The sequence below is a fragment of the Staurois parvus genome, unplaced genomic scaffold (genome assembly GCF_062004578.1).
Source record: "Staurois parvus isolate SC_StPar_1 unplaced genomic scaffold, SC_StPar_1.0 ptg001133l, whole genome shotgun sequence".
In the NCBI taxonomy this organism is placed as follows: domain Eukaryota; kingdom Metazoa; phylum Chordata; class Amphibia; order Anura; family Ranidae; genus Staurois; species Staurois parvus.
In genome coordinates, this window is record NW_028318929.1 from 2,846,394 (window position 1) to 2,871,877 (window position 25,484).

At 40.5% G+C, this 25,484-nt stretch overlaps 1 protein-coding gene across 2 annotated transcripts in view; it reads left to right on the plus strand.

Moving 5' to 3' along the window:
• Positions 1 to 6,736, plus strand: part of LOC149439350 (uncharacterized) — a 56,401-nt gene extending 49,665 nt beyond the window's left edge. For both annotated transcript variants that reach the window (XM_089659125.1, XM_089659124.1), the window contains exons 19-21: positions 41 to 145; positions 4,931 to 5,024; positions 6,515 to 6,736. In XM_089659125.1, coding sequence (XP_089515251.1) covers positions 41 to 145; positions 4,931 to 5,022 — 197 coding nt within the window. In that variant the 3' untranslated portion in view covers positions 5,023 to 5,024; positions 6,515 to 6,736. The remainder of the gene's footprint in view (positions 1 to 40; positions 146 to 4,930; positions 5,025 to 6,514) is intronic.
• Positions 6,737 to 25,484: the final 18,748 nt, after the last annotated feature.

Below are 25,484 nucleotides of genomic sequence, written 5' to 3' on the forward strand. Positions count from 1 at the left end.
ATACGTCCAGCTTTTTATTTAAGATGTTATATATGTCCAGGGGAGGAGATCACGATGGAGATGAGATTTTACGATCCTTTGGAAGATTCCCTGCTGGTCTGGGTTGGAAATGCAGAAGCGCAAAAAAGTTTTCTTGTCCTATTTTGTAAGTGTCTAATCATATTTTCATTATAATAATGAATATAATATATATAATATATAATAACCATAGATTAAATAGTAATAACAAGAGAGCAATGGTAATCATATCTCCTCTTACCATCTCCTGCATCTGGTGCATGCTGAGGGCATTGGAGGGCTTCTTCAATCTCAATGTACATCAGATAGCAGGTGGTCACTATAGGCAAAACCATCAGTTACTGACTTTTGTGTTGGATAATGAAAAAAGATAGGAAACTTTTTTGTTTCATCTCACAAAAGGAGGGGTTGAGAGCTGTTGTAAAACCAGGTGGTGATTGAGCTAGGAATTCCATTCCTCTTGTCTACCACTTATTATCATTTTTATTAATCGCTTGTGGGCCGTGCTTGCTATGTACTGTGGATGGGCAGCCAGTACAGGCACAGCGACGTACCTGTGCATCACTGCCTGTTTCCGGGTTGCCCGCCTGCCTACTCCTGCTGTCATTGTACAGAGTGGTAGTTTGTCAGCATGTCCTGGCCAATGATTCAGGGACCTGCTGGGACCTGCTGATCAGCTGTGTCCAATCACAGTCCAAAGCCTGGAGTTGCAGGGAGAAGAAACAAAGACATTTTTGTCAAAATCAGCACACATTACACACATTAACACTTGCTAGGCACACATTTAGACTGTCCCAGCCAGTGTCATTAGTACAGTGACAGTGTCTAACAGGGTTTCTCAACCAGGGTTTCTCCAGATGTTGCTAGGCGTTACTTGAGCAATTTCTGCTTGTCAGATAATTTGCCACTGACTCCATTGATCTGTAAGAGGGTAATTCTCCCAAATGACCACAAGTGTAAGGAGCATAATTCCTACTGACCAGCACACTAATGTATTCATGAGTTGTCGATATAGTCATTTTTGGCAGGGGTTCCATGAGACCAGAAATTTCCTCTGTTTTGAAAAGGTTGGTGTATAGTATTATCACTTATCACTGTTTTCAGGCCTGGACTGGCCACAGGGCACGCCGGGGATTTGCCCAGCAAACTGCCCCCCCCATGCCTTTGAACCCCCCCAAATTGTCTGTTCAGTCTAAAATGCCCATGCCTATTTTTTGACCCAGTCTGGGCATGACTGTAATATTGTCACTGGAGATGTGAGTGGCAGTTAGTCAGTTCCCACCTAATGCCAGTTAGTGCCATTACTATTATAAAAAATAAATAAATAAAAATTCCAGTATATATCCCATAGTGTGTAGACACTAACTTTCTTGGAAACAAATTAATATACTGAGATTTTCTTTTTTACCAAAGACATGTAGCAGAATATCTATTGGCCTAAAAAAAAACAAAATAGTGGGTTTCAAGAGGAGTTTTTTAGCTGTAAAAACACACTAATGCTGGTAAATGTGGTAAAAGTGGCAAACTGACATTTTTGAGTGTTTTTTGAGCCAAAACAAAAAATAATTTTTGTTTAAAAAAATGCTAGAAACTGCCAGTGCAGCAAAAATGCGGCTAAATGTGACGAAACACAGCTAAACGCTAATGCAAAAACGGTAAAACGCAAAAAAACCCTCACATTTTTAATGCAACTTTTTACAGCTAATGCTACTGGCATTTTAAAAACGCCCAGTGTGCAAGAGGCCTATTTTTTTTCAACATTTTCAGTATTTCTTCATTTATATAATAAAAATAAAAAAAAAGGCAACAGAAGCCAGGGTTAAAACTAAATAGCAACCCGAATAGTACCCAATAACTGTAAAAATATTAAAAATATTAAAAATAAAGTAATTCTCAAATTGTTTATTATATCAGTCCCCTCACTATGTAAAACATGCAATAGTTAATCTAAATCCAATAAAGAGCTTAATTACACATCCGGTGGCAATATACAGATTTATCAATAGTCTAAAAGTCTAAAATCTGGACCCATAGAAAAAATGCATATTGAGGAAAAAAACATATAGTTAGTGATATTTCCTATGTGTCCAGAATTTAGGGACACCCTGTATAATAGATGGCATCTAGACAAGTGCGATTCATTTTGTTCCAAATCGAAATCTGGACTAAATTTTCATTTTTATTCAGATATATCTGAATTTCTGTATTACAAAAGTAACAAAATGAAACAAATATAAAATAACGAAATGAAAATTTATCCAATATAACAAATTATTCAAATAAAGTTCAAAACAAACTCAAAAACAAAATTGAATTTGAAAACAAATTCGAACTCTAAACATATTGCTAACTATTACTGATTTCCTTCAAAGACTGTGTGTATTAGTGTTATAATATAGCCATCTTCCAAAATTTGAGTGTTGAAAAGAATAGAATAAAACAGAACATACTAGAAAAGTAAAGAATAGAATAGAAAAAAATAGAATGGAATATAATTAACCATTTCAATACCAGGCAATTTTACACCCTCCTGCTCAGGCCATTTTTTAGGTTTCAGCACTCTCACACTTCGAATGACAATTGAGCGGTCATACAGCATTGTACCGAAACTAAAATTTTATCATTTTCTTCACACAACTAGAGATTTCTTTTGGTGGTATTTATTCACCGCTGGGGTTTTTATTTTTTGCTAAATTAACAAAAAAAACCCAAAAATTTTGAAAAAAAACCCCACATTTTTCTTTGTTTCTGTTGTGAAAGTTTACAAATAAATAATTGTTCTTCATAAATTTAGGCCGAGATGTATTCTGCTACATGTCTTTGGTGAAAATAACCCAAATTAGGATGTATTATTTAGTTTGTAGGAAAGTTATAGAGTTCACAAACTATGGTATAGATCTGAATATTGATCAATCCTGAAGTACTGACGGCAATCTAATTTCTTGAGGTCCAAGAATGTCAGAATAGTACAGATATCCACAAATGACCCCTTTTTGCAGAGTAGACAGTCCGACGTACTTCATAAGAGGCATGGCGAGTTTTTTGAAGTTGTATTTTTTTTGTCATAATTTTTCAGAAAATGAAAAAATTAAAAAAATTATTTTCACTATTTTTTACATACTGTCACCAGTGCAGTACAGCGTCATCATATAACTGGCATGGCGGTGAACAGGGACACTGACTGGTGACAGTATGAAAAAAATATATATATATATATTTTTTTTTTTTTATTATTTTTAATTTTTTATTACATTTTTTTTAAGATTTTTTTTTCATATTTTACTATGACCAAAGTAGTACAATGTTACCATAGTACCATTGTACTACTTTGGGGAAGTGATCAGTATTTTTTTTTTTACACAATTTGCTTATAGCAAAGAATTACTTTGCTATAAGCAAGCATTTACCTGAATGAAATCGATTCATTCAGCTTTTTTTTTTTTTTTTTGTGCTTAGCTGTGATTTGGTCACAGCTAATCACATGACATGTGCATGTGATTAGCTGTGACCATTCAAAGGTAGGCACTAGTATACAATGGATGGCATGAATGAAGCCATCCATTGTATACAACTGTCATGTGACCTGCTGTGATTGGTCACAGCAGTTCACATGGTACCAGCAATGGGAGCCGGTACTCGGATCTGTCATCTGCCGTGTCCGAGGTACACGGCCGGTGACAGATCGCGCTGCTGCGCCGCTCTGCATTAGCGCAAACTGCGCATGTGCGGGAGCATGCCAAATGGCGTGCACCCGGAATGCAGCAACACTTTTGAAGCCGCCAAACGGCCATTGGCCGGGCGGCTAATGGTTAATATAGCCTTCTTCTGAAATTCTAATTTCAAAATTCTAATTTTGAATAGAATAAAATGGACTAAAATAGAAATAATATAGCTGTCTTTCAAAATTCTAATTTCAAAAACAATAGAATAGAAAATAAAAGAATAAAATAGAAAAAAATAGAATAGATTAGAATAGAATAGAATAAAATACAAAGAATATAGGTTGCAAGCCGACGATCCCCTGCACGATGGATCGGATCTGCGGATTGGGGAGCATAATGGATCGTTATACTCATCCGTAGCTTGCTTTAAAACTTACCTTTTCATGGAGCGGGTCCGGTGTCACCCCGTGTGATAGGTGTCACCCAGTGCAGCGTGCACCCCCTGCACCTGCCTAGGGACGCCCTGCATTTAAGTACATATATGGGGTAGAGGGGCTCCAAAGTTTTTTGGGGGGTGGAGTTTAAATGCTTGGATGTACCAATAGCCCCCTATGCAAAAGCATATTTATTGTAACAGGCTCTCTTTGATGAGACATCAGGGGTCTGTTTGACCCCCGATGTCTCCTTTGCCCTCCACTGAAGTTAATGGAGCACAGATCACGCTCCATAAGCTTCTTCCCTGAGCAGCCGGGAACAATGACAGCTGCAACTGAAAGTGACGCGTCCAGGTTCTTAGCTGCTAGGGGAGAAAAGCAAATGGATTTTAGGTGGTCTTCCTCCCCTCTACTGGGTGACACCCTAAACTGCCACCGGGCCTGCAGGCGGGATAGCGGAGGCTGGGAAACATGGTGGGGGGAAATCATGTGGGGGGTGGCCATGTTCCAAGGGTCCGTGGAAGTGATCCAGCACATGTATAGTTGCCTACTTGCAATCTTGTGAGATGTGTGTGTGTGAAGCCCCTGCTGCTGTGGACGTATGACATACATCGCTGGCAATAAAAGGGTTAAAATCTTACCCTAATAACTCGGAATGTATAGTCAACATGGTAGTCAAATATATTATTCCCGTAAGATTTAAGTCATCACAATCAGATTTCTTATCACCTGAACATTCACCTATTTGTTGTGTAATTGGTAATGTCGATTTTGAAGTGTTCTCCTGCAGAATTTAACCATGCACATCTCTTATAGCTAAATCTGGCCTAGCGGAACCCCATGACATTGAAAAATTCAAGCACTTTGCTGCCTGTATGTCCATCCCAGTGATCTTCATAAAGGAGTAGAGGTAAGGCAAAGTCCACACTTGTTAATTTTCTGAAAAGCGATCCATGAGTGTGACTAAGCATCTTATGTATTCACAAGGCAATCCTACCGCCTCCTAACTGCCCCTCTTTTTTTGCAATCTTCAATGGAACAAATGCGCCGCTAATACTTGGTTCCCAATAGCAGCACAGACCCATTGCCTTGAAAGGGCTAGTTTGCCTTTACCCCTTTCTTCCTGGTTTCCTTCCCCTACTACATCTGCCCTTTCTCTTTTGCCCCTTTCCTCTTCCCTCTGTGCCCTGTCTTTTCCCATTTCCCTTTTTTTTTTTGTGACTCCCTTGTGTAACCATAGGTTTTTTTTGTTGATCTCCCAATCGATGTGGAATCCGTTATTGAAATAATTTTCCCAGTTGGTTGGTTGAGATCCCTGGTGGGTTCTCTATTCCACATGTCTGAGATCTTTGGATGGCCAGTTGTTCGTGTGATCTGTGTTGTAGGTACCTGTATTTGGACCATCGACATGCCAGCCGGTTGGGACCACACAGTACCATGCACTTGAGTTTATCTTGTTCATGTCCATCTTGGTTTTACCATGCTGCTGATTTACCTGATTATTGGTTATGTTTTACCCATATACTGCCATTTGCTATGTAACTTTTCTGTATTGCATATTGTACATATTTTGGCTACTTTGCAAAAAATGTATAAATAAAAGAACTGCAAAAAAAGAACGGACTAGTTTGACAGAGGGTGCAGCCTGTCAACACGGCATGCTGTGGTATATTTGCCATAAAGCATCATGCCCAAGCCATGCAAACAGCCCCCTCTGGCAATATAATAAGCTTTAGGTGGTTGATCGGGGGGCAGCATGTGATAGACACTTAAGGGATGCAGCCGAATTGCATGATGCTTGAATACAATATGGGGGCTGAGAAAAGTGGATGTAAACCTCAGACATGAAATATGAGCAAAGCATATCCCTCTATTGTGTGTACTTGTCTCAGTCCAGAGCACTGAGTGTCATTTCTGCCTGCTGCTATTAGCATGAGTTACTTCTGACACGTTTTCCTGACATCAAGAGAAAAGATGGTGACAGGGGAGGGATCTCCAGTAGATTGACAGCCTCAGCTCTTTTCCTGTGAGCTGTGTGAAGGAGGGTGTGTCCCTCCAATCAGCTCTGAGAGTTCTCACTTAGCTCTATAGTATGTAATTTGAGCTCCCTGCCCCTTGCTTTCTGAACTTTCAGACAAGTCTTATAAATTCTGCACTTTGCAATGCTGTAGAGAAGAGAAGACTGCAGATAAACAGGTACAACTTACATAGGAGGATTTCCTTCATCTCTGTTTATTACCTGAGGCCATTCACTTCACTGGGTGTATTTAAAGATTTATAACCACTTTAAGGTCAGACATAATTTAGCAGTGTTAGTATGTGCCTGTTAAGTTAACAACTACTGGATATAAAATGTACTTATTTCCCTACCTTAATCATTTATTTTATTTTTTTATTTAGGACTCAAGTCATGTACAAGCAAATGCCTGCATAAACATCTCCCAAACAATGCTGGGTGAGACAATACATTACTTTGGACAAAGAAAGTCAAGAAAAAATTAAATATTTCACAATGTTCAAGACACATATTCATATTTCACATTTCTCCAGCAATGTTAAGCTCTTCTGCAGCCTATTGGAGATTTGTCCATCATTTGAAATAAAGGAGGTGGTCGACACTTGTATCATGCTATGTTTTCTCTATATAAACTCTTCATTACTAACACAGGTTAATATGTAGGGATTGCCGATAAAAGCAAAAGGGTAAGCAGTAGGGATAGAGTAACCCTGCAGAAAAGGGAAGAAAGCAGAGACTGAAGGAATATTAGGTATGGGGAAAGTATTAGCATGGTCATTTACGGGAGGGAAAGGGGGGAGAAAAAGGAAAGATGCAGGAGTATGAACATGTAGGAGAGTTTTAGACAAGAAGGTCTCTTGGGGGTATAGACAGGTAATTGACAAGCATACTCAGCTAGGATGAGCAGGTATGGTGGATGACTCCTACTGGTGGTCCTAGTAGGGACAACGAGAGTCAGCGTATTCTTTATAGAAGACAAATAAATGAAGTCTTTCCATGGGTACCATATGTTCCAAAATGTATTATTGACGGAGGCTATAAGATCTTCCTTCTACTGAATCTCATTGATTTAAGAAAACCATAAGGACATTGGAGGGGTTTTAGTCTTCTTCTACACAGTGGGTAGGCAGGCTCATGCTGCATTCAGTATGTGGACTGTTGATATGAAGAAGATATCCAATTGGAGTCCATCCTAGGTCTATAGAAGTGAATTAAAGGATTAATTTGTGGACTGCAGACTGAAATGGATGAGTCAGAGCACCTCCAAAAGATTGCAATTGATTGTAATTTGTGTCATCAAAGTAATGGGAACTTGTGGGTAGACTTTGTTGAGTAGTATCAACGTGACAGTAATTTGAAGCTCTGTTCCTAAAATCTCATTAGAAATCATGGAAGATTAATGTCCAAACAAAATTGCTCTGTCAAATTGCAAAGGGGAGAGTAACATTTGCAATTAATTTTCCCATTTGCTTATGTACAGGAAGACAATTCCCTCGGGTATAGAGATTGTATAAGTTGGTGACCAATATGGAACATTGAAGTCTACTTGACATAGGTTCTCAAAGGAGGTAGTAGATCTTGAAAGCCTGTCTTGATCAAGTACGGCTCTCAAACAATTTCTTAATTCATATGCACACTAAACATCTAAGGGTGGAGAGATAAGGTTTTGGATTTCTACCTGGGTCATCCATCTGTTTGGGGCTAAGAAATGTAGAAGTCAGCATCTGCCAGTGTCCATGAGGCACTTATGACCTATGATTCAGATGATACAGTACTTTCTTCTGCTACCCCACTGCTCTGGTTTGAGATTACATATTACTAAGGGCTATTTACTGACCCCAGGTGTTAGATCATGGGCCTGGCAATTAGCACCCAACACTGCATTTTGGAAATAAAGCGAGTCATATCTTTGTCAAAACCATGCAAAAACATAGTACATGCATACGCAGGTCTTTGATTTAAGATCTCTTTCACTTATTTACAAAATCATGGCAGTACAAACCAATCATGCTCCCATTTAACACACTGATGGTTTGGACCATGCCAAGTTGCCAAAGGAGCTTTTACGCTGGCACCAAGCACTGAATAAGGAGTGCGCTCCGAAAGTACAAGTACTGTATCTTCATCACAACCAGAAGTATTAGATATTTCACTTTACTCTGATGGACAAGTAGAGAAGAAAATAGAGCAAATAGAAGACGAGGACAAGGATTTAAATAGACTCTGTAATTCTGGGGATCAGAAGACGCCATGCTGCAGGCATCTAATCCAGCATACTGCCAAACCTTCCTGTCAAGTTTGATTGCTTGGCCATTCTGACTTGTAAACCTCCAACCCTTCTGTGTTGTGGCAAAGTTTGATACTAAGTTCTGCCCCACACATAACTCTTAGCCGGTCACTACAATGGTTAGTTCCACTGGCCAATGGGAATGTGAAGGAGGTAGGAATAGTTGGGCAAACTTTGACACTAGCTGGAAGTGCCGGAACTTCATGGACCAGCACAAAGCACTGGTTTACCTGTAGGTGCTAGTACAACGTGTACACATGTCAAGGGCTACTTGGCACAAGCAACCACACAAATTTCTGCTTTGTAAATGGTGGATGTTATAATGGGGTACAGGTTTCATTGAGTTGAGAAACAGTGGTGTCTAACTGCTGTACAGCAACCCAGAAATGTATCATTTCACCTTTGAAAAACCAAAGTACATAGAAGAATAATGCAGCTATGCTTTGCAGGCACAAACTCTATTTTTCACCAAACTGCTGACTTTGTATCATCAGAACCCTGGTACCAATTGAAATAAGACTTTATAATAAAATGTGGTATTATTGCAAAAACTGGATAGAGCAATTGCAAACAAATTAAAAATGGGACACAGCTTGGACACAGATAAGTAGCGGGTAAATGTAGGAACTACAAAAGCAGCAGTTTTATACCAGATGTTTTATTGCAGCTGTCAGTGTAAGCCTTATTATAGTTCCCATGCTTTAATACTCCTCTCTTTTCCTATACTAATGAGCTGATTCTCTGCTGGAAATCCCATTAGCCATATGTTTCATTAATATAGCCTGGGAACATTGTTACATATGGTGGAAATGTCAATTCTATGTGCATAAACAGATTTGCCCTTCTAAACTAAAGCTAGATACAGAGGCTGCCATCTCTGACCTACTTATGAAAATGCTAATTGTCTGGCTGTCTATGGCCTTAGTACTTTTTAACTACTTGCCTGCTGGGCACTTTTACCCCCTTCCTGCCCAGAACAATTTTCAGCTTTTAGTGGCCGCACTTTGAAGGACAATTGCTTGGGTCATGCAACACTGCACTCATGTAAAAAGAGCTTTCTTTTGGTCGTATTTAACCACTGGATTTTTTATTTTTGCACTATAAATGAAAAAACACAGAAAAAAGAAATTTTATCTCTATTATAAAATTTTGCAAACAGGTACTTTTTCACCCTTCACTGATGTGCGTTGATGAGGCTGCACTGATAGGCACTGATAGGTAGCACTGATGGGCACTGATGAGGCGGCACAGATAACCAGCGCTGATGGGCCCTGATAGGCTGCACCGATGAGGCGGAATTGATGAGGCATCACTGGTGGGTGATGATGAGGAGGTACTGATGAGGCTGCACTGATATGTGGCACTGATGGGCACTGATAGGCAGCACTGAAGAGCACTGACTGGCAGCACTGAATGACAGCACTGATTGGCGGCACTGATGGGCACAGATTGGAAGAACTGCTAGGCACTGATGGGCAGCACTGTTGGGCAATTTTGGGGCTGCACTGATAATCAGGGCACTCAGTGTTGATGCCTCCTTTGACAGTTACCATTTATTGGCAGTACTTTGAGGACAGTACAGCTGATAACCTGCAAGTATATTTAGATGGTGATCAGCTGTGGTTGGACACAGTTGATCATGTGGTAAAAGGCTGCTGTGATTGGCCCTTTATGGCGTCATGTGATAAGCTGTGTCCAAAGGACACAGTGATCACAAAGGGCGCTGGGTGCAGGCAGTTGGGGGCGTGCGAGAAGGGTGTTCTAGGAGGACATCATATGATGCCCTCCCAGAACTACACGACAGCACTGTAGCCATCATTCGGCTATAGCGCTATCAAAAAGGCGGTTAAATTACTGAACTGGAATAAGCTTTCAGCCAGTGAAGAGGTAAGTCAGCAACTAGAACTTCTCGGTACAGGTACACAATCAAATTTACACCCTGAAACCTAAATACTGGAAGCTGTGCACAAAAAGGCAACATACATTGATGGACTAGTCACATGTATTGCCCATGGTTTCCCTGCAGCTGATTTCTCCATTACTGACTTACCATGCCTTGTTCTGCACTGTGCCTCTGTGTGGCAACAGCCATCTCTGCAGAGGCAGGGCTTTGATTCATAATCTCAGAGCTGCCCCCTGATGACTGGTAGGGGAATATTCAAGAAGCAGCAGAAGTGGTTCAGATGGACTAGATCCACTGGATAAAGAAGGAGCAGGGGCAGGGAGATATGTGTGTGCAGATCATTGGGTTCAGCTTTCTCTCCAGCAAGGAGAATTATGAATAAACGAGAAGAAACATCACCAACCTCACGACAAATCTGGTTGAACTAGCAGCCATAGGCACAGTGCCTTAGATTCACACAGCAGATATACAGTTATAACACAATGAAGGCACAGGAGTGCCTAGGCACAAAAAGTGTACTGCAGGTTTTTTTCCAGACAAAAGAAGATTTTTCAGGGTATTGCTTAGGCACAATTACCATTTCTTGGTGTTCCTTATAAGAATACAGACCTTCAGTTTTTTTGGATTCAGGTCAATTGTAATATATAGGGTTTATTTCTTATTTTATGCTAAAGGACAGACATGGTGCCATTTAGATGAGTACACATTGCCGCACCCAAGATGCTTTGCAGCAACTTTAACACTACATGCCAGTAATTTTAACGCGTCATGCTGAGTTTGACAGGCAGCACTACTTGTCAAATTCTCCCATTTAAATCAGTGGGACTGTGCTGTAACTGCCAGCCAAACTGTTGTGATGCAGTCCCTCAAAGCAAAAAAAGCAGAAAATAACAGGCATCAGGAAATGGCAGCATCGCCGCCTACACCCCTCCTGCAAAACCACCTTTCACTGTTCTCTGAAAAGTGATCCACCATGGATGGTAGGTTGTCTTCATCTATTTTTTATTACATTTGCATTCAAATGTTGGTAAAAAACTGCTAGAAAATAGTATATGCCAAGCATTAGACTTTAATACTGAGTGTAGATTTAACGGAAGACCACTGGATGTCCCCAGAGAGCTATAAGCTGAGAAAGCAGAAGATGACCCAAAAAAAGATACAAGTATTTATTTAACATGTATTTATGTATCTGACAGATGAATAATATTAAAATATTATTTAAAGGATAAATTCACATTTATGAAAAAAATGCACATCGTTTTGCAAGTTAAAAAAATGTGCATTTATCATTTTTTTTTACTGTTAGCCTGCAAAACAGTGCATCAGCAGATCGCAGGTGCAATGCAGGACTCCTGCAGACTGTCCGTGTAAGCTGTCTGCTCATACCTTATAGGGGCAGGCAGTTGCACACTGACAGGGAGAAAAAATGAACTACCTAGAGCACTCAACAGCACCCTGGTAGTTCACAGAGAACTACAAGCCGACAGCTGCAAAGGCTGTTGGTACTTGTAGTTCTCCCATTCACAGATTTCTGTGAATGAATGAGGCGGCCGGGTGGGCAAAGCCCTGCACTGCCACATTTTTTTTAAAAATTGTGATTAGTTTGGGGAGATCCCTGGCTTGCTGTCACTAAAGGCGGTGGGTTGGGGAGCAGCTACAGCAGCAGTGAGAACATGATACATGTTCCACTCTAAAAATGGGTATAACGTGTAACATGTTCCCAAAGGTGAGCTTATCCTTTACAACACATAATTGGAAAAAAAAAGCCCTGCAGTGAGTATTATGTAGAGGACACGTTCTGTTTTGGATTTTCACCCATTTGTCCTAAGTATGGCATTGAGTACAGAAGAGAAAAGGCTGTCTAGAAAGGTAACAAAACCCTCTGAGAAGGCCTGCGTCTGTGAGAGGGCCACATGAACCCTGAGATGGGATATCAATAGGAAATATTGAGGGTTAGCGATAGGAATATTGAGGGATATCAATAGGAAATATTGAGGGCTAGCAATAAGAAATATTGAGGGATAGCAAGAACATTGAGAGATAGCAATCTGAAATATTGAGGGATAGCAAGAATATTGAGGGACAGAAATTGAGGGATAGCAATAATAATATTGAGGTATATCAATAGGAAATATTGAGGGATAGCAAAAAGAAATATTGAGGGATAGCAATAAGAAATATTGAGGGTTAGCAATAGGAATATTGAGGGATATCAAAAGGAAATATTGAGGGTTAGCAAAAAGAAATATTGAGGGATAGCAAGAACATTGAGGGATAGTGATATCAAATATTGAGGGATAGCAAGAACATTGAGGGATAGCAATATCAAATATTGAGGGATAACGAGAACATTGAGGGATAGCAAAATGAAATATCGAGGGATAGCAAGAACATTGAGGGATAGCAATATGAAATATTGAGGGACAGGAAGAAAATTGAGGGATAGCAATCTGAAATATTGAGGGATGGCAAGAACATTGAGGGATAGCAATCTGAAATATTGGGGGATGGCAAGAACATTGAGGGACAGCTATAAGAAATATTGAGGGATAGCAATGAAAAATATAGAGGGATAGAAAGACCATATGCATAACCCAGAAGCTCATCTACTGGGGCTAACGCCTGTCCAAGTTTTAATTGTACAGTAAGTTTATGGGCACCTGCCAGATGATAGGCATCATGCACCTCTTCCAAGGTCCCTCTGCTGCTTGCTAGGTAATATTAATATCTGCACCATTTCAAATGTGGTGGCTCAAGGACAGTCCTGGAAGGAAGGAATATGGTAATGGCAGCCTTTGACTAGCATTACAGAATGAACAAGGCATCTTACCAACATTCTGGAGGAAGTAAGGTTGTGATTTGGGATCAGCATTTGACATGAAACACTAACAACAAAGTATCATTCAGACACTGCCATTGCAGCATCATTCGTATACTGGTACCGAAAAACTCTTTAGACACTGATTCCGTGCCATCATGCAGACACTGGCTGTGTGATATCATGCAATTAAACCCTGGTAGTGTGGTATGAGGCAGACACTGGAAGGGTGGTAAAATAAGTCTAGACACTGGTAGTGTGCTATCATGAAGACACAAGAGACAAGGTTCTTGAGGATGCAGGCTACATATGAAGCATAAATAATCACTCAAAATTTCAATGATATCACAACTTTTCATGATATACAGGTGAAACTCTAAAAATTAGAATATCGTGCAAAAGTTCATTTATTTCAGTAATGCAACTTAAAAGGTAAAACTGATATATGAGATAGACTCATTACATGCAAAGCAAGATAGTTCAAGCCGTGATTTGTCATAATTGTGATGATTATGGCTGACAGCTCATGAAAACCCCAAATCCACAATCTCAGAAAATGAGAATATTACATGCAATCAATAAAACAAGGATTGTACATAGAACAATATCGGCATAGAACATATTGACAGTTCAAGGAAAGCTTACACATTTTGTGAACAATATCCCAATTAATAGTTGATGTGAATTAATAGGGAATAAACATGTACACTAATTATGATTATCATTAGCCCTATTGAGGCTGTAGATCCACAAAATGTGTTGGTTCAGTTAACAGGAAAGTAAAGTGGTGTCTGTTGCACTTTCATCTTAGTGAATGTGTATTGGTATTAAATTATTATTTGTAAAATAGAAATATTAAAAAATTATTTAAAAAATCAAACAAGAGTTTAAACTAGTTGATCTTAAAAATATATAAATGATCCCAAACCATTAATGTTTCAATTTAAAGCTGAACTCCAGGCAGAACTCTCCCTCCCCACTCCTTGCCTCCACCCCCACTCCCCACCCACTAATTGGTAGGTTGCTAGATCACAAAAATAGTCTAAAACCCCCCAAATTTGAAACAGTGGTCAAAGGACTAGTTTTTTCTTCATTGAAGAGAATAATTGATCCTTCTTTAGTGTCCAAGTAACTGCTGAATTTGAAGTGGAAGCTTGCAATCGACCGTCAATTGGCAGGGTCCTTTATGAAGACTGAATACTGCTGATATCATCAGGAAGATTCAACCAGTCCAATGTCACGCTGGATTGACCAGTTGTAGTTTCTGGAAACAAGGGGCATGAACAGCAGACCTAGGTAAGTAAAAAAGAGCACCTAAAACAGCCTTTCTTAACCTTTTCAACACAGAGGAACCCTTGAAATAACTTTCCAATCTCAAGGAACTCCTTAAAAAAAAATGACTATATCTACAACTCATGATACCTTAGTGTGATGGTCAGTGGGAAGAATGCTCCTTGTACTTGTGGTCATTGGGAAGAATTACCCTACTAACCGTTAGCTGACAGCTAGCTAACAAAACTGACAGAAGCAACATTGTGTTTCATTCCAAAACTGAATTTACTTCTGTGAATAGTTCTGTAAAACAGCAATACAATTGCATAAACTGAAGTTACAATATGCTTGAATACATGTCCCTCACAAATGCATACAATGAATGCATTTCTTGAAAACAGCTACCTACAAATCACACTGAATATATTTAAATGTGATCTAGCTACGTACGTGACATTGACAAGCACAATAAAAGAACTTACAGGCATATGTGTATCAAAGGGAGAATGGAGGATACCTTCACTGGTGTTCTTCTAGAAGCTGAAAGGGCTGCAGTTGTTTTATGGGAAATCTGTATTTTTAAAGCGTTACTAAACCCAGGACCCTGCATTCACTATATCTGGTCTCCCACAATACATAGATCATGAAAGTGCAATTATTTTAGTAAATATAAACTGCTAAATACCTTTTCTCATCAGAAGTCAGAGCAGTCTTGTGACTTCTATCTGTGTCCAGCCCAGCACTATCTAAAGCTTGTAGGAGGAGTTTTCTTTCTGAGCATATGCATGCCTACGGTTCAGTCTGTAATAAGTGGCAGTCACTTGAAAAAGGGGAGGAACAGAGAAGAAAGGATCAAACAGCCTTTTTACACAATGCAGAGGATACAGATTCCACAGTGAGTATAAGGGCTCCTGTACACTGCAGCAGATAAACTCATGTTTAGGAGCTGTTCAGTGTTTTTTTCAGCAGCCCCTGAACTCACCCTAATGTTTTCCTATGTGTCCATGTACAAATCTTCGTTTACAGTCGTTTACAGGCATCTGAGATTACAGTTGTATTTTTGAACGCAGAAAACTTGCGTTCAGCAGTCGATTTTATCAGCGTTTATAACTCAAAACGCAGCTAGACTTAGCAAATTGCTTTTATAAGTGTTTGAAATTTTTTTTTAACTCTTCCAGTTCCCGATGCTGTCCAAAGCCTTTTTTCATCACGAAAAATGCATTCAAAGCATTTTCAAGGTACTCAAATGGACAAAACACTGAACACAGGATGTTCCTACCAAGCTTGTCACACATTGTAATGACCAATTCACACCTCAGACCTCTCCCAACCTTGGAAACAAAAGATATGTTAATGACCATTCACACCTCAAATTCCTCCTGAAGACCCCCTTCCAGGTGACCTTAATGACTCCCCCCACCAGCCACCTTCCCACCCTTGGAAACAAAAGAAATGTTAATGAGCAACTCACACCTAAGCTAATCTCAACACATACTGCTGTCTCTGCTTCTACTCTCTGTATTTCTCTGAAACAGTCTGAAGTAGTTAATAATTTACCACTTTTCAGTGCATTCTGGGCATTTGGGAGGTTATCTTTAAAAAATGCTTCTAAACATGAATGCACATAAACTGACGTTTTTTAACCTACGTTTTCCAGCAGTCAGTTTCCCTTGGTCAGAAGTGTCCTGTGTACATGGGGCCTAACAAGCATGCTTTAGTGTATATACAGACTGATTTTACTGTTGTGGGTTTAGTAACACTTTAACAAACATGAAACACTTCCTGTTCTTGTTGAAAGGGAATAATAAAAACTGTACTAACTTCTTAAATAGCGAAGGAACTCCAGTGGTAAAAATATCTCCACCAGAATCCGAAGCCCTACCCAAAAGCTAAAATTTGATCTCCCTCCTACGATGAATTGTACACAATGTCATTTTTAGTTGCGTAATCAGGTTGAAGCTATTGAGTCCAACCTAAAAAAAGAAACCTATAACACAGAAGATCCAGAGTAAAGCACGAATCTTTCTAAATAAGGGATTCTTAAGCTTTTTACTTTCAAAAGCTGTTAATAGCTTGGTTTTACTTTTCATATTTAAATCTAGGAACAGAATAGCAGAAGGAAAACCATAAGCATTTTATTGTATGTATCGATATACAAATGGCAAATCACAAATATACAAGCTAGCTAAAATTAGAAACATTTCCTGGAGTTTTTTTGTGCAATGAAATCATGGAATTGAACTCCAGTTATTGACAATGTTGAATCGCATGTCATCCGACACATCAAGTTCATTTCTGCACTTTAATTTCATATTCAAATTAAAAAAGAATCATCTTGAATTTTTTTTAATTATTCAGTGATCCTGTCCCATACCCCATCATCTGGTTCCTATACCCCCAAAGGGGTATGGATATTCCTGGATAAGGACCCCTGTTATAGAGCATGGTACAATTTTCTCCAACAGGAATTTCTTTCTGTCCCCAAAATCAAATAACTTACTGGCTTAAAGTCAGAGGCGTCCCTAGGGTTGGTGTTACACGGTGTGATAACACTTGGTGTCCCCCCTCCAACGATCTCCGCAGGATGGATCGGATCTGCAGATTGAGCATAATGGATCAGAGTCCGATCCATTATGCTTCCTAATCTGCACATCCGATCCATCCTACGGGGATCATCGGCTTGCAACCTATACGGGGTTAACTGATCGTTCCACAAGCTCCACAAAAAGGTACGTTTTTTCTCATCTGGAATATGCAGTTCAGTTTTGGACACCAATTCACAAAAAGAACATTGGGGAACTGGAGAAAGTACAGAGAATGGCAACCAAACTGATAAGAGGCATAGAGGAGCTCAGCTATGAGAAAAGATTAGAGGAACTGAATTTATTCTCTCTTGAGAAAAGGAGATTAAGGGGGGATATGATCTCCATGTATAATACATAAGGGGGGATATGATCTCCATGTATAATACATAAGGGGGATATGATCACCATGTATAATACATAAGGGGGGGATATGATCTCCATGTATAATACATAAGGGGGGATATGATCACCATGTATAATACATAAGGGGGGATATGATCACCATGTATAATACATAAGGGGGGATATGATCTCCATGTATAATACATAAGGGGGGATATGATCTCCATGTATAATACATAAGGGGGGATATGATCACCATGTATAATACATAAGGGGGATATGATCACCATGTATAATACATAAGGGGGGTTATGATCTCCATGTATAATATATAAGGGGGGGTATGATCTCCATGTATAATACATAAGGGGATATGATCTCCATGTATAATACATAAGGGGGGATATGATCACCATGTATAATACATAAGGGGGGATATGATCTCCATGTATAATACATAAGGGGGGATATAACCTCCATGTATAATACATAAGGGGGGATATGATCTCCAATGTATAATACATAAGGGGGGAAATGATCACCATGTATAATACATAAGGGGGGATATGATCTCCATGTATAATACATAAGGGGGGATATGATCTCCATGTATAATACATAAGGGGGGAAATGATCTCCATGTATAATACATAAGGGGGGATATGATCTCCATGTATAATACATAAGGGGGGATATGATCTCCATGTATAATACATAAGGGGGGATATGATCTCCATGTATAATACATAAGGGGGGATATGATCTCCATGTATAAATACATCAGTGGTTCATATAGTGAACTCGGTGTAAAGCTATTCACCCTGAGGTCATCACAGAGGACAAGGGGGCACTCTTTACGTCTGGAGGAAAAGAAATTTAATCTCCAAACATGGAAAGGTGTCTTCACAGTGAGAGCTGTGAAAATGTGGAATAGACTTCCTCAAGAGTTGGTTCTGGCCAGCTCAGTGTTCCTTAGATTTGTGGTCAGTGAGACTAATGCTCCTTACATTGTTGGTCATTGGGAAGAATGTTCCTTAGATTTGTGGTTAGTGGGAAGAATGTGTCTTCCATTGGTGATGGTCAGTGGGATGAATGCTCCTCACATTGGTGGTCAGTGGTTAAGCAGCTCCTTTCATTTGTGGTCAGAGGGAAGACATCCCCCTTAAAGATAGCTAAAAAGATCATTAGTGTCAGTGGTTTCTCATCTAGGAGGCTGACATTTCTCATTGTTCAAGGAGCTCCTAGCAACCTTCAAAGAAACCCTAGTTGAAAATGTGTAAGGGATTTCCGGCAAGACGAACCGCGATTGGAAATGCGCATATGAATTCCCGCCAGAGAATTTCCAGTTGTGCGCATGCGCGCAGATATGCGCAATCGTGCACATGCATGGCAAAGATTGGCGCCGGACTGCCTATTTAAGGAGTGTCTCTGCTGATGTTCAGTGCTGACTGGTCTTTAGCTTCCCCCGTGTCCTGCTTGTTCCTGTGTGATTCCTTTGTTGCTGACCCGCTTTGTTCCTCACCTGACTCTGATTGCTCTCCTGATTGATATTGGTTCCTGACTTCGGCTCTGCTCCTGACCTGGGCTTTCTTTCTGATTCTGTACCTTGCTGCCCGACTGTTGATGACCCTGGCTATCCCATGACACTGCTCCTGTCTCTTGTCCTCACTACCTGCCTTGCTCTGGTGCAATCTGGCAATCTACAAAACCTGCTCTGCCCACTACTTCTGTGCCAAAATCAGAGGATCATCAGCCTTCCAAGGTCTTCATCTGCAAGAGCTGCAAACAACAACTACTGACGCTCTTGTTCCTCTGGGTCCTAGACTCCCTCTGTTCCAACTCCAGCGGGGTCAGGGCTAGTGACACAAGTGAGGCCGACCTCGTCATTTCAGTTTCCCATCAGGTACGTGACAAAATGGCTGTAGTAGAGGTTGAAACTTCTCTGTTCTATTCCAAAAAAATCTGGCTGGAGTTTGGCTTTAAGAAACAAAACCAGCCATATTTTTCAAAGAATACACTGAATAGGCTAGAACTGCGGAACCACCAGCTGTTGAGAGACTACAAGTCCCATCATGCCGCTGCCTTGGGGAGTCATGCTTTTAACACTCAGCCTTGCAATGCCGCATGGGATTTGTAGCTCTGCAACAGCTGGAGGGCACCCCTGAGTAGGACTAGCTACTTTTGAAGTCTAGTTAAGATTTGTATAGTTCCTATATCAGGGAACCCTATGGTTAAATCTTGTTTCCTCCAGTTGCGAAGATGTTCCTTCTGCCTTCTTCACTAAGCTTAATGTTCACAATTGTCCAGTTAATTTACAGAATTACCTATTTATGTATTTATATAAGGTGACTATATAACCCCTAAAGCCAATCTCTACACGTCATGCTCCCCCAAAAAATCCCCCCCCCCCCCCCCCCGTGGCCCCCACTGAAAGTATTTTTTTGTTTTTTGTGCTAATACCATTTTTGAAGCTTTCTGTTCTTTCACATGCGGCTGCCTCACCTTCACCTCTTCTCCGCACTGGATGGGTCATGAGTATGCAGAAAGCATCAGTATGGTGTGAACAGGGGTGCTATGGTTGCACACCCTTAGAGGTCAGGGCTATGAGAACCCTGCATTTATAGGGATGCTGGGCATCATTGAAGACTGATAACATCTTGTAAGGAAGAAGAGGTACTGCAGGGGACAGCTCCAGATTTGAGGTGTATACTGCGGTCCGAGCTACCTTGAGCTTTGAAGTGTTACTATACCCACAACAGTAAAATCAGTCTTTATGTGTAATAAAACATGCTTGTTATACTCATTGTGGAACCTGAGGGGTTAATCCTCCACATTTTGTAAAAATGCTGTTTGATCCTGTCTTCTCTGATCCTCCCCATCTTTTACTGTCCCCAATCCATCTGTCATAATGAAGAGCAGCAGTGGCAAGTCTGCACATGGTCTGTTTGGTGTGTATTGCTAGAGAGTTTTTTTTTTTGGGGGGGTCATGGTACATGTGATCGGCACAGGGCCAATCAGCTCTGTCTGGACAGAGGATCAGGGGTCATGCAGTTTCATAGGACAGTTAGAGGAGAATGAAAACTCCTCCTACAAGATTAACCAGTGCTCAGCCGGACATTGATAGAAGTCACAAGACTGCTAAATATTGCTGATGATTAACCACTTCCTGACCAACCTATAGCAGAAATACTGCTACAGGGCGGCGTGGGTGCGCACAATCACATATATATACGTGATTTTGCATCTTCGGGTAGGGGGCATGCGCAAGGAGCACGCGTGCCCTAGTGAAGAAAAATGAAAACAGGGCGCATTCTTTTCGTGCGTTACCGTAGCAAAACAAAAATGTATTAACATGCATAAAAGTGCATACTCACAAACCAAAGGAGATCAAAACAGAGACAGTCAGTGGTGACAATCCCAAATGACAGGAGACCCAGATGAGGTAGGCTGACGCGTTTCGCTTTCATGGCTTCGGCTGTCAATCACTGAGTCCTGGCCGGTGATTACTCGTCGCACCCGGTGATTTCCGAGGATCTCTGATGGGGAGGAGAACTGTTTGTAAACAAAACAGTTTTCCCTGTCGGCTCGTGCACACTGCTTTGGATGGCTGTGCACAGCAGTGTGATTACAGTGAAGCACATGGACAAATCACAGTGTAAAACAGCACACAGTTAACCTTTTGGTTGTCTCTCATGTTAACCCCTTCATGCCCAGTGTCATTAGTACAGTGTCAGTGCTTTTTTTTAGCACTATTTATTTATTTATTTACTGCATTTATTTATTTCAGGTACTTATATAGCGCCGTCAATTTTACGCAGCGCTTTTTACATATATATTGTACAATCACATCAGTTCCTAACCCTCAAGGAGCGTACAATCTAAAGTCCCAAACTCACATTCATACATACACATACTAGTCACTGTATTGTTGGCACTGGGGATGTCAGTGACACAAAGTCAGTTCCCCCCCAGTGTCAGAATGCCCGCCGCAGTCCCTCAGTCCTACTATAAGTCGCTGATCGTCGCCACTCGCCATTACTAGTAAAACATATAAAAAAGCCCAGTATATATACCACCATTTGTAAATGCTATAACTTTCACGTAAACCAATTAATTTACACGTATTGGGATTTTTTGTTAGCAAAGACATGTAGTCGAATACATTTTGGCCTAAATTTATGACGAAATTTGATTTTTTTACATTTTTTTACTGGACATATTTAATAGAAAAAACATCAAAAATATATTTTTTTTCTCAAAATTGGCAGGTTTTTTTATAGCGCAAAAAATAAAAATACATTTTGGCCTAAATTTATGACGAAATTTGATTTTTTTACATTTTTTTACTGGACATATTTAATAGCAAAAACGTCAAAAATATATTTTTTTCTCAAAATTGGCAGGTTTTTTTATAGCGCAAAAAATAAAAATACAGAGGTGATCAAATATCACCAAAAGAAAGCTCAATTTGTGGGAAAAAAGGGGGTAAATTTCATTTAGGTGCAGTGTTGCGCAATTGTCAGTTAAAGTATTGTAGCGCCGGAACACAAAAAATGGCCTGGTCAGAAAGAGGGGTAAATCCTCAGGAGGGCAAGTGGTTAAAGGTATTTAGCAGTTTTTTATTTACTAAAATAATTGCATTTTCATGCCGTACATAGGCATGCACATGCTCAGTTAGGTGTGTGTTGCTAGGGAGGTTTTTTGTTTCTTGGAAGAGTGCATGAGATCAGCACAGGGCCAATTAGCACTGTTCAGACAGAAGTCAGGGGATTTGTATCCTCCTAGAGCAGAAAGAAAACGCCTACAAGCTTTAGGTAGTGCTGGGCTGGACACTGATAGAAGCCACAAGAGTGCTATATACTATAGATGAGAAAAGGTATTTAGCAGTTTATATTTACTCAAATAATTGCACTTCCATGCTCTATGTACTGTGGGAGACCAGATATAGTGAATGCAGGGTCCGGGGAAACCAGATATAGTGAATGCAGGGTCCCGGGAGACCAGATATAGTGCATGCAGGGTCCGGGGAGACCAGATATAGTGAATGCAGGGTCCCGGGAGACCAGATATAGTGCATGCAGGGTCCAGGGAGACCAGATATAGTGAATGCAGGGTCCTGGGAGACCAGATATAGTGAATGCAGGGTCCGGGGAGACCAGATATAGTGAATGCAGGGTCCGGGAGACCAGATATAGTGAATACAGGGTCCGGGGAGACCATATATAGTGAATGCAGGGTCCGGTGACACCAGATATAGTGAATGCAGGGTCCGGGGAGAGCAGATATAGTGAATGCAAGGTCCTGGGAGAGCAGATATAGTGAATGCAGGGTCCAGGGAGACCAGATATAGTGAATGCAGGGTCCCGGGAGACCAGATATAGTGAATGCAGGGTCCGGGGACACCAGATATAGTGAATGCAGGGTCCGGGGAGACCAGATAAAGTGAATGCAGGGTCCTGGGAGACCAGATATAGTGAATGCAGGGTCCGGGGAGACCAGATATAGTGAATGCAGGGTCCGGGGAGACCAGATATAGTGAATGCAGGGTCCGGGGAGACCAGATATAGTGAATACAGGGTCCTGGGAGACCAGATATAGTGAATGTAGGGTCCAGGGAGACCAGATATAGTGAATACAGGGTCCTGGGTTTAATAACTCTTTAATAGCCTCTTCTCAAGACACAGTTTGGAGAAGTTAATATTTTTTTAATGAATTCTATACATGTTGTATGTGGGTGCGTACGCACGTGTATCTATTCATTTGGAGATTGCAGCTGTGTGAGAGCAACACTATGATTTTAACCTTGTGGGTGGGCACAGAAAGAGAAAATATTGCTGTGGGGGGATTTTACCCATGGAGCCTCCGATAGATCTGTGGAACCTGTGGGTGATTTATTTTTTTTGTGGTGTAAGAATATAGAGTTTATTGAAAAATCATAAAAATATATTTTTTGACTTGTGGTGATTTAACCCATAAGTTCCTTGGGTAGACTTGACACTTAAATCCTTCTTTCAGACCCTGCTTCTAAACAACACAGGACAACTGCTCTTCAGTCCAACCGGCTCATTTTATCTGACACATTCAGTGTAGATTATTTCTTTATTTTTGGAAATTTCAACTGTTCCATCCTGTCACTTTCCTGCCTGTGAATCATGAAACTGTAAAGCACATAAAATGATAAAAGAACTAAAGGAAGTGGTTTTGCTGCAAAGAAAGAGATTAGAATCAGTATTTCCCCTCTTGTAGCATCACTATCAGCAGAACGCAGGAGAGAGTGTGCAGCATCAACCCACTGCAGAGTGTACATCACTTCTCTATAGATAAGGTGCAGCATACAAATCTCATGGCTTATGGCCAACATCCATCAGTCTAGCCCAATGAATCAGAAAACTGCAATGCTGACTAGCTTTTGAAAGTAAATCTGTATTCTTAGCTCAAAAGAAAGTGATTTTTGAAAGTTTCTTTTTACACTGTTTGTGAAAAATTGGGAAAAAACCTAAGGGCTCTATCACACATATTTTGCTCTTTGAGGAGAGATCCATATTTTGATCGCTCTTCAGAGACATTTGGCATGCAATCAGGAGGCATTTATCTACTTATTTTAACACAAAGGGGGTTTTTTACTACAAATGGAGAGTGCAAAATTTAGTGCACAGAAACAAATCAGATTCCAAATTTTGTTGTCAAAGATTAATTGAACAAGGTGACGTTAGAAGCTGATTGGCTATCATGAACAGCTACACCAGTTTTAGTTAATCTCCCCCAAAGTCTCTAGGTCTAGAACAGAGATTGATATACCGCCGTTCCAATTACTCACACAGAAGTCAAAAACAGTTGCCCATGAGATTTTTTGGAGGTCATACACACACAGATATAAAATATATAAAAAGTCACCAACTTTATTAAGAACAAATCAGGATAAAATAGATTAAAAACAGAAATGCATCAAAACAATATTACAATTTTCCACTTTTCAGTAAATGATTGTAAACATTCTTCATACAGAAATTCATCAATCGTTGTGCCAATCAACAAGATGGAAAACATCATGGAGCTCAACGCTTTTCATAAAACATGGTTCACTTCATCAGGAGTTTGAGGTTGCTGATAAAGTGTAGCTAGATATAATAGGCAAGGTTCAAAAGAACTCATATTCTCAACATCAGATGAGACCCACAGATGGAGAGTCCATCCCGGGGCTTGTGGAGACGGGGGGTAATTAGGCCCGGTGGTATCACAGCTGGCTTACTCATTCATTGATGAAAATTGAGCACACTAGCAGAGCCACATGTCCCATGAAGAAACCCCTTGGATCCTGCTTGGCGTGTGTAAACCCCTGGAGGCTGTCTCTGCAGCTAAAGGGGGTAGTGGTCGGAAGACAAGTAAAAGCTCAACCACACACTTTTACTACCCCTGAACCTCATGCGTGAATGAGCCCTTTGATCTAGAACTAAGTGGCCTTATGCCATTTGAAGTAATGTTGTAGTGTTTCTAATTTTATAGGGACTCTTTAATAACTGGCATAGTACCACTGGATTGGCATAAGGCCAACACGGTGCCTATATTTCAAAAGAGATCAAAATCTTTACCAAGTAATCATAGACCTGTTAAACTTCTTTAGTTGGGAAGATACTGGAGAGTTTAATAAAAGATCACATAGATGAGTTCTTGCAGGAAAAAAATAATTTTAAGCAAAAGTCAGCATGGATTCATGAAAGACAGAAGATGTCAAACAAATCTGATTTCTTTTTATGAAGAGGTGAGCAAAACCTTGGACAGAGGGGTAGCGGTGGACGTGGTATACTTGGACAGAGGGGTAGCGGTGGACGTGGTATACTTGGACAGAGGGGTGGCAGTGGACGTGGTATACTTGGACAGAGGGGTGGCAGTGGACGTGGTATACTTGGACAGAGGGGTGGCGGTGGACGTGGTATACTTGGACAGAGGGGTGGCAGTGGATGTGGTATACTTGGACAGAGGGGTGGCAGTGGACGTGGTATACTTGGACAGAGGGGTGGTGGTGGACGTGATATACTTGGACAGAGGGGTGGCAGTGGATGTGGTATACTTGGACAGAGGGGTGGCAGTGGACGTGGTATACTTGGACAGAGGGGTGGCGGTGGACGTGGTAAACTTGGACAGAGGG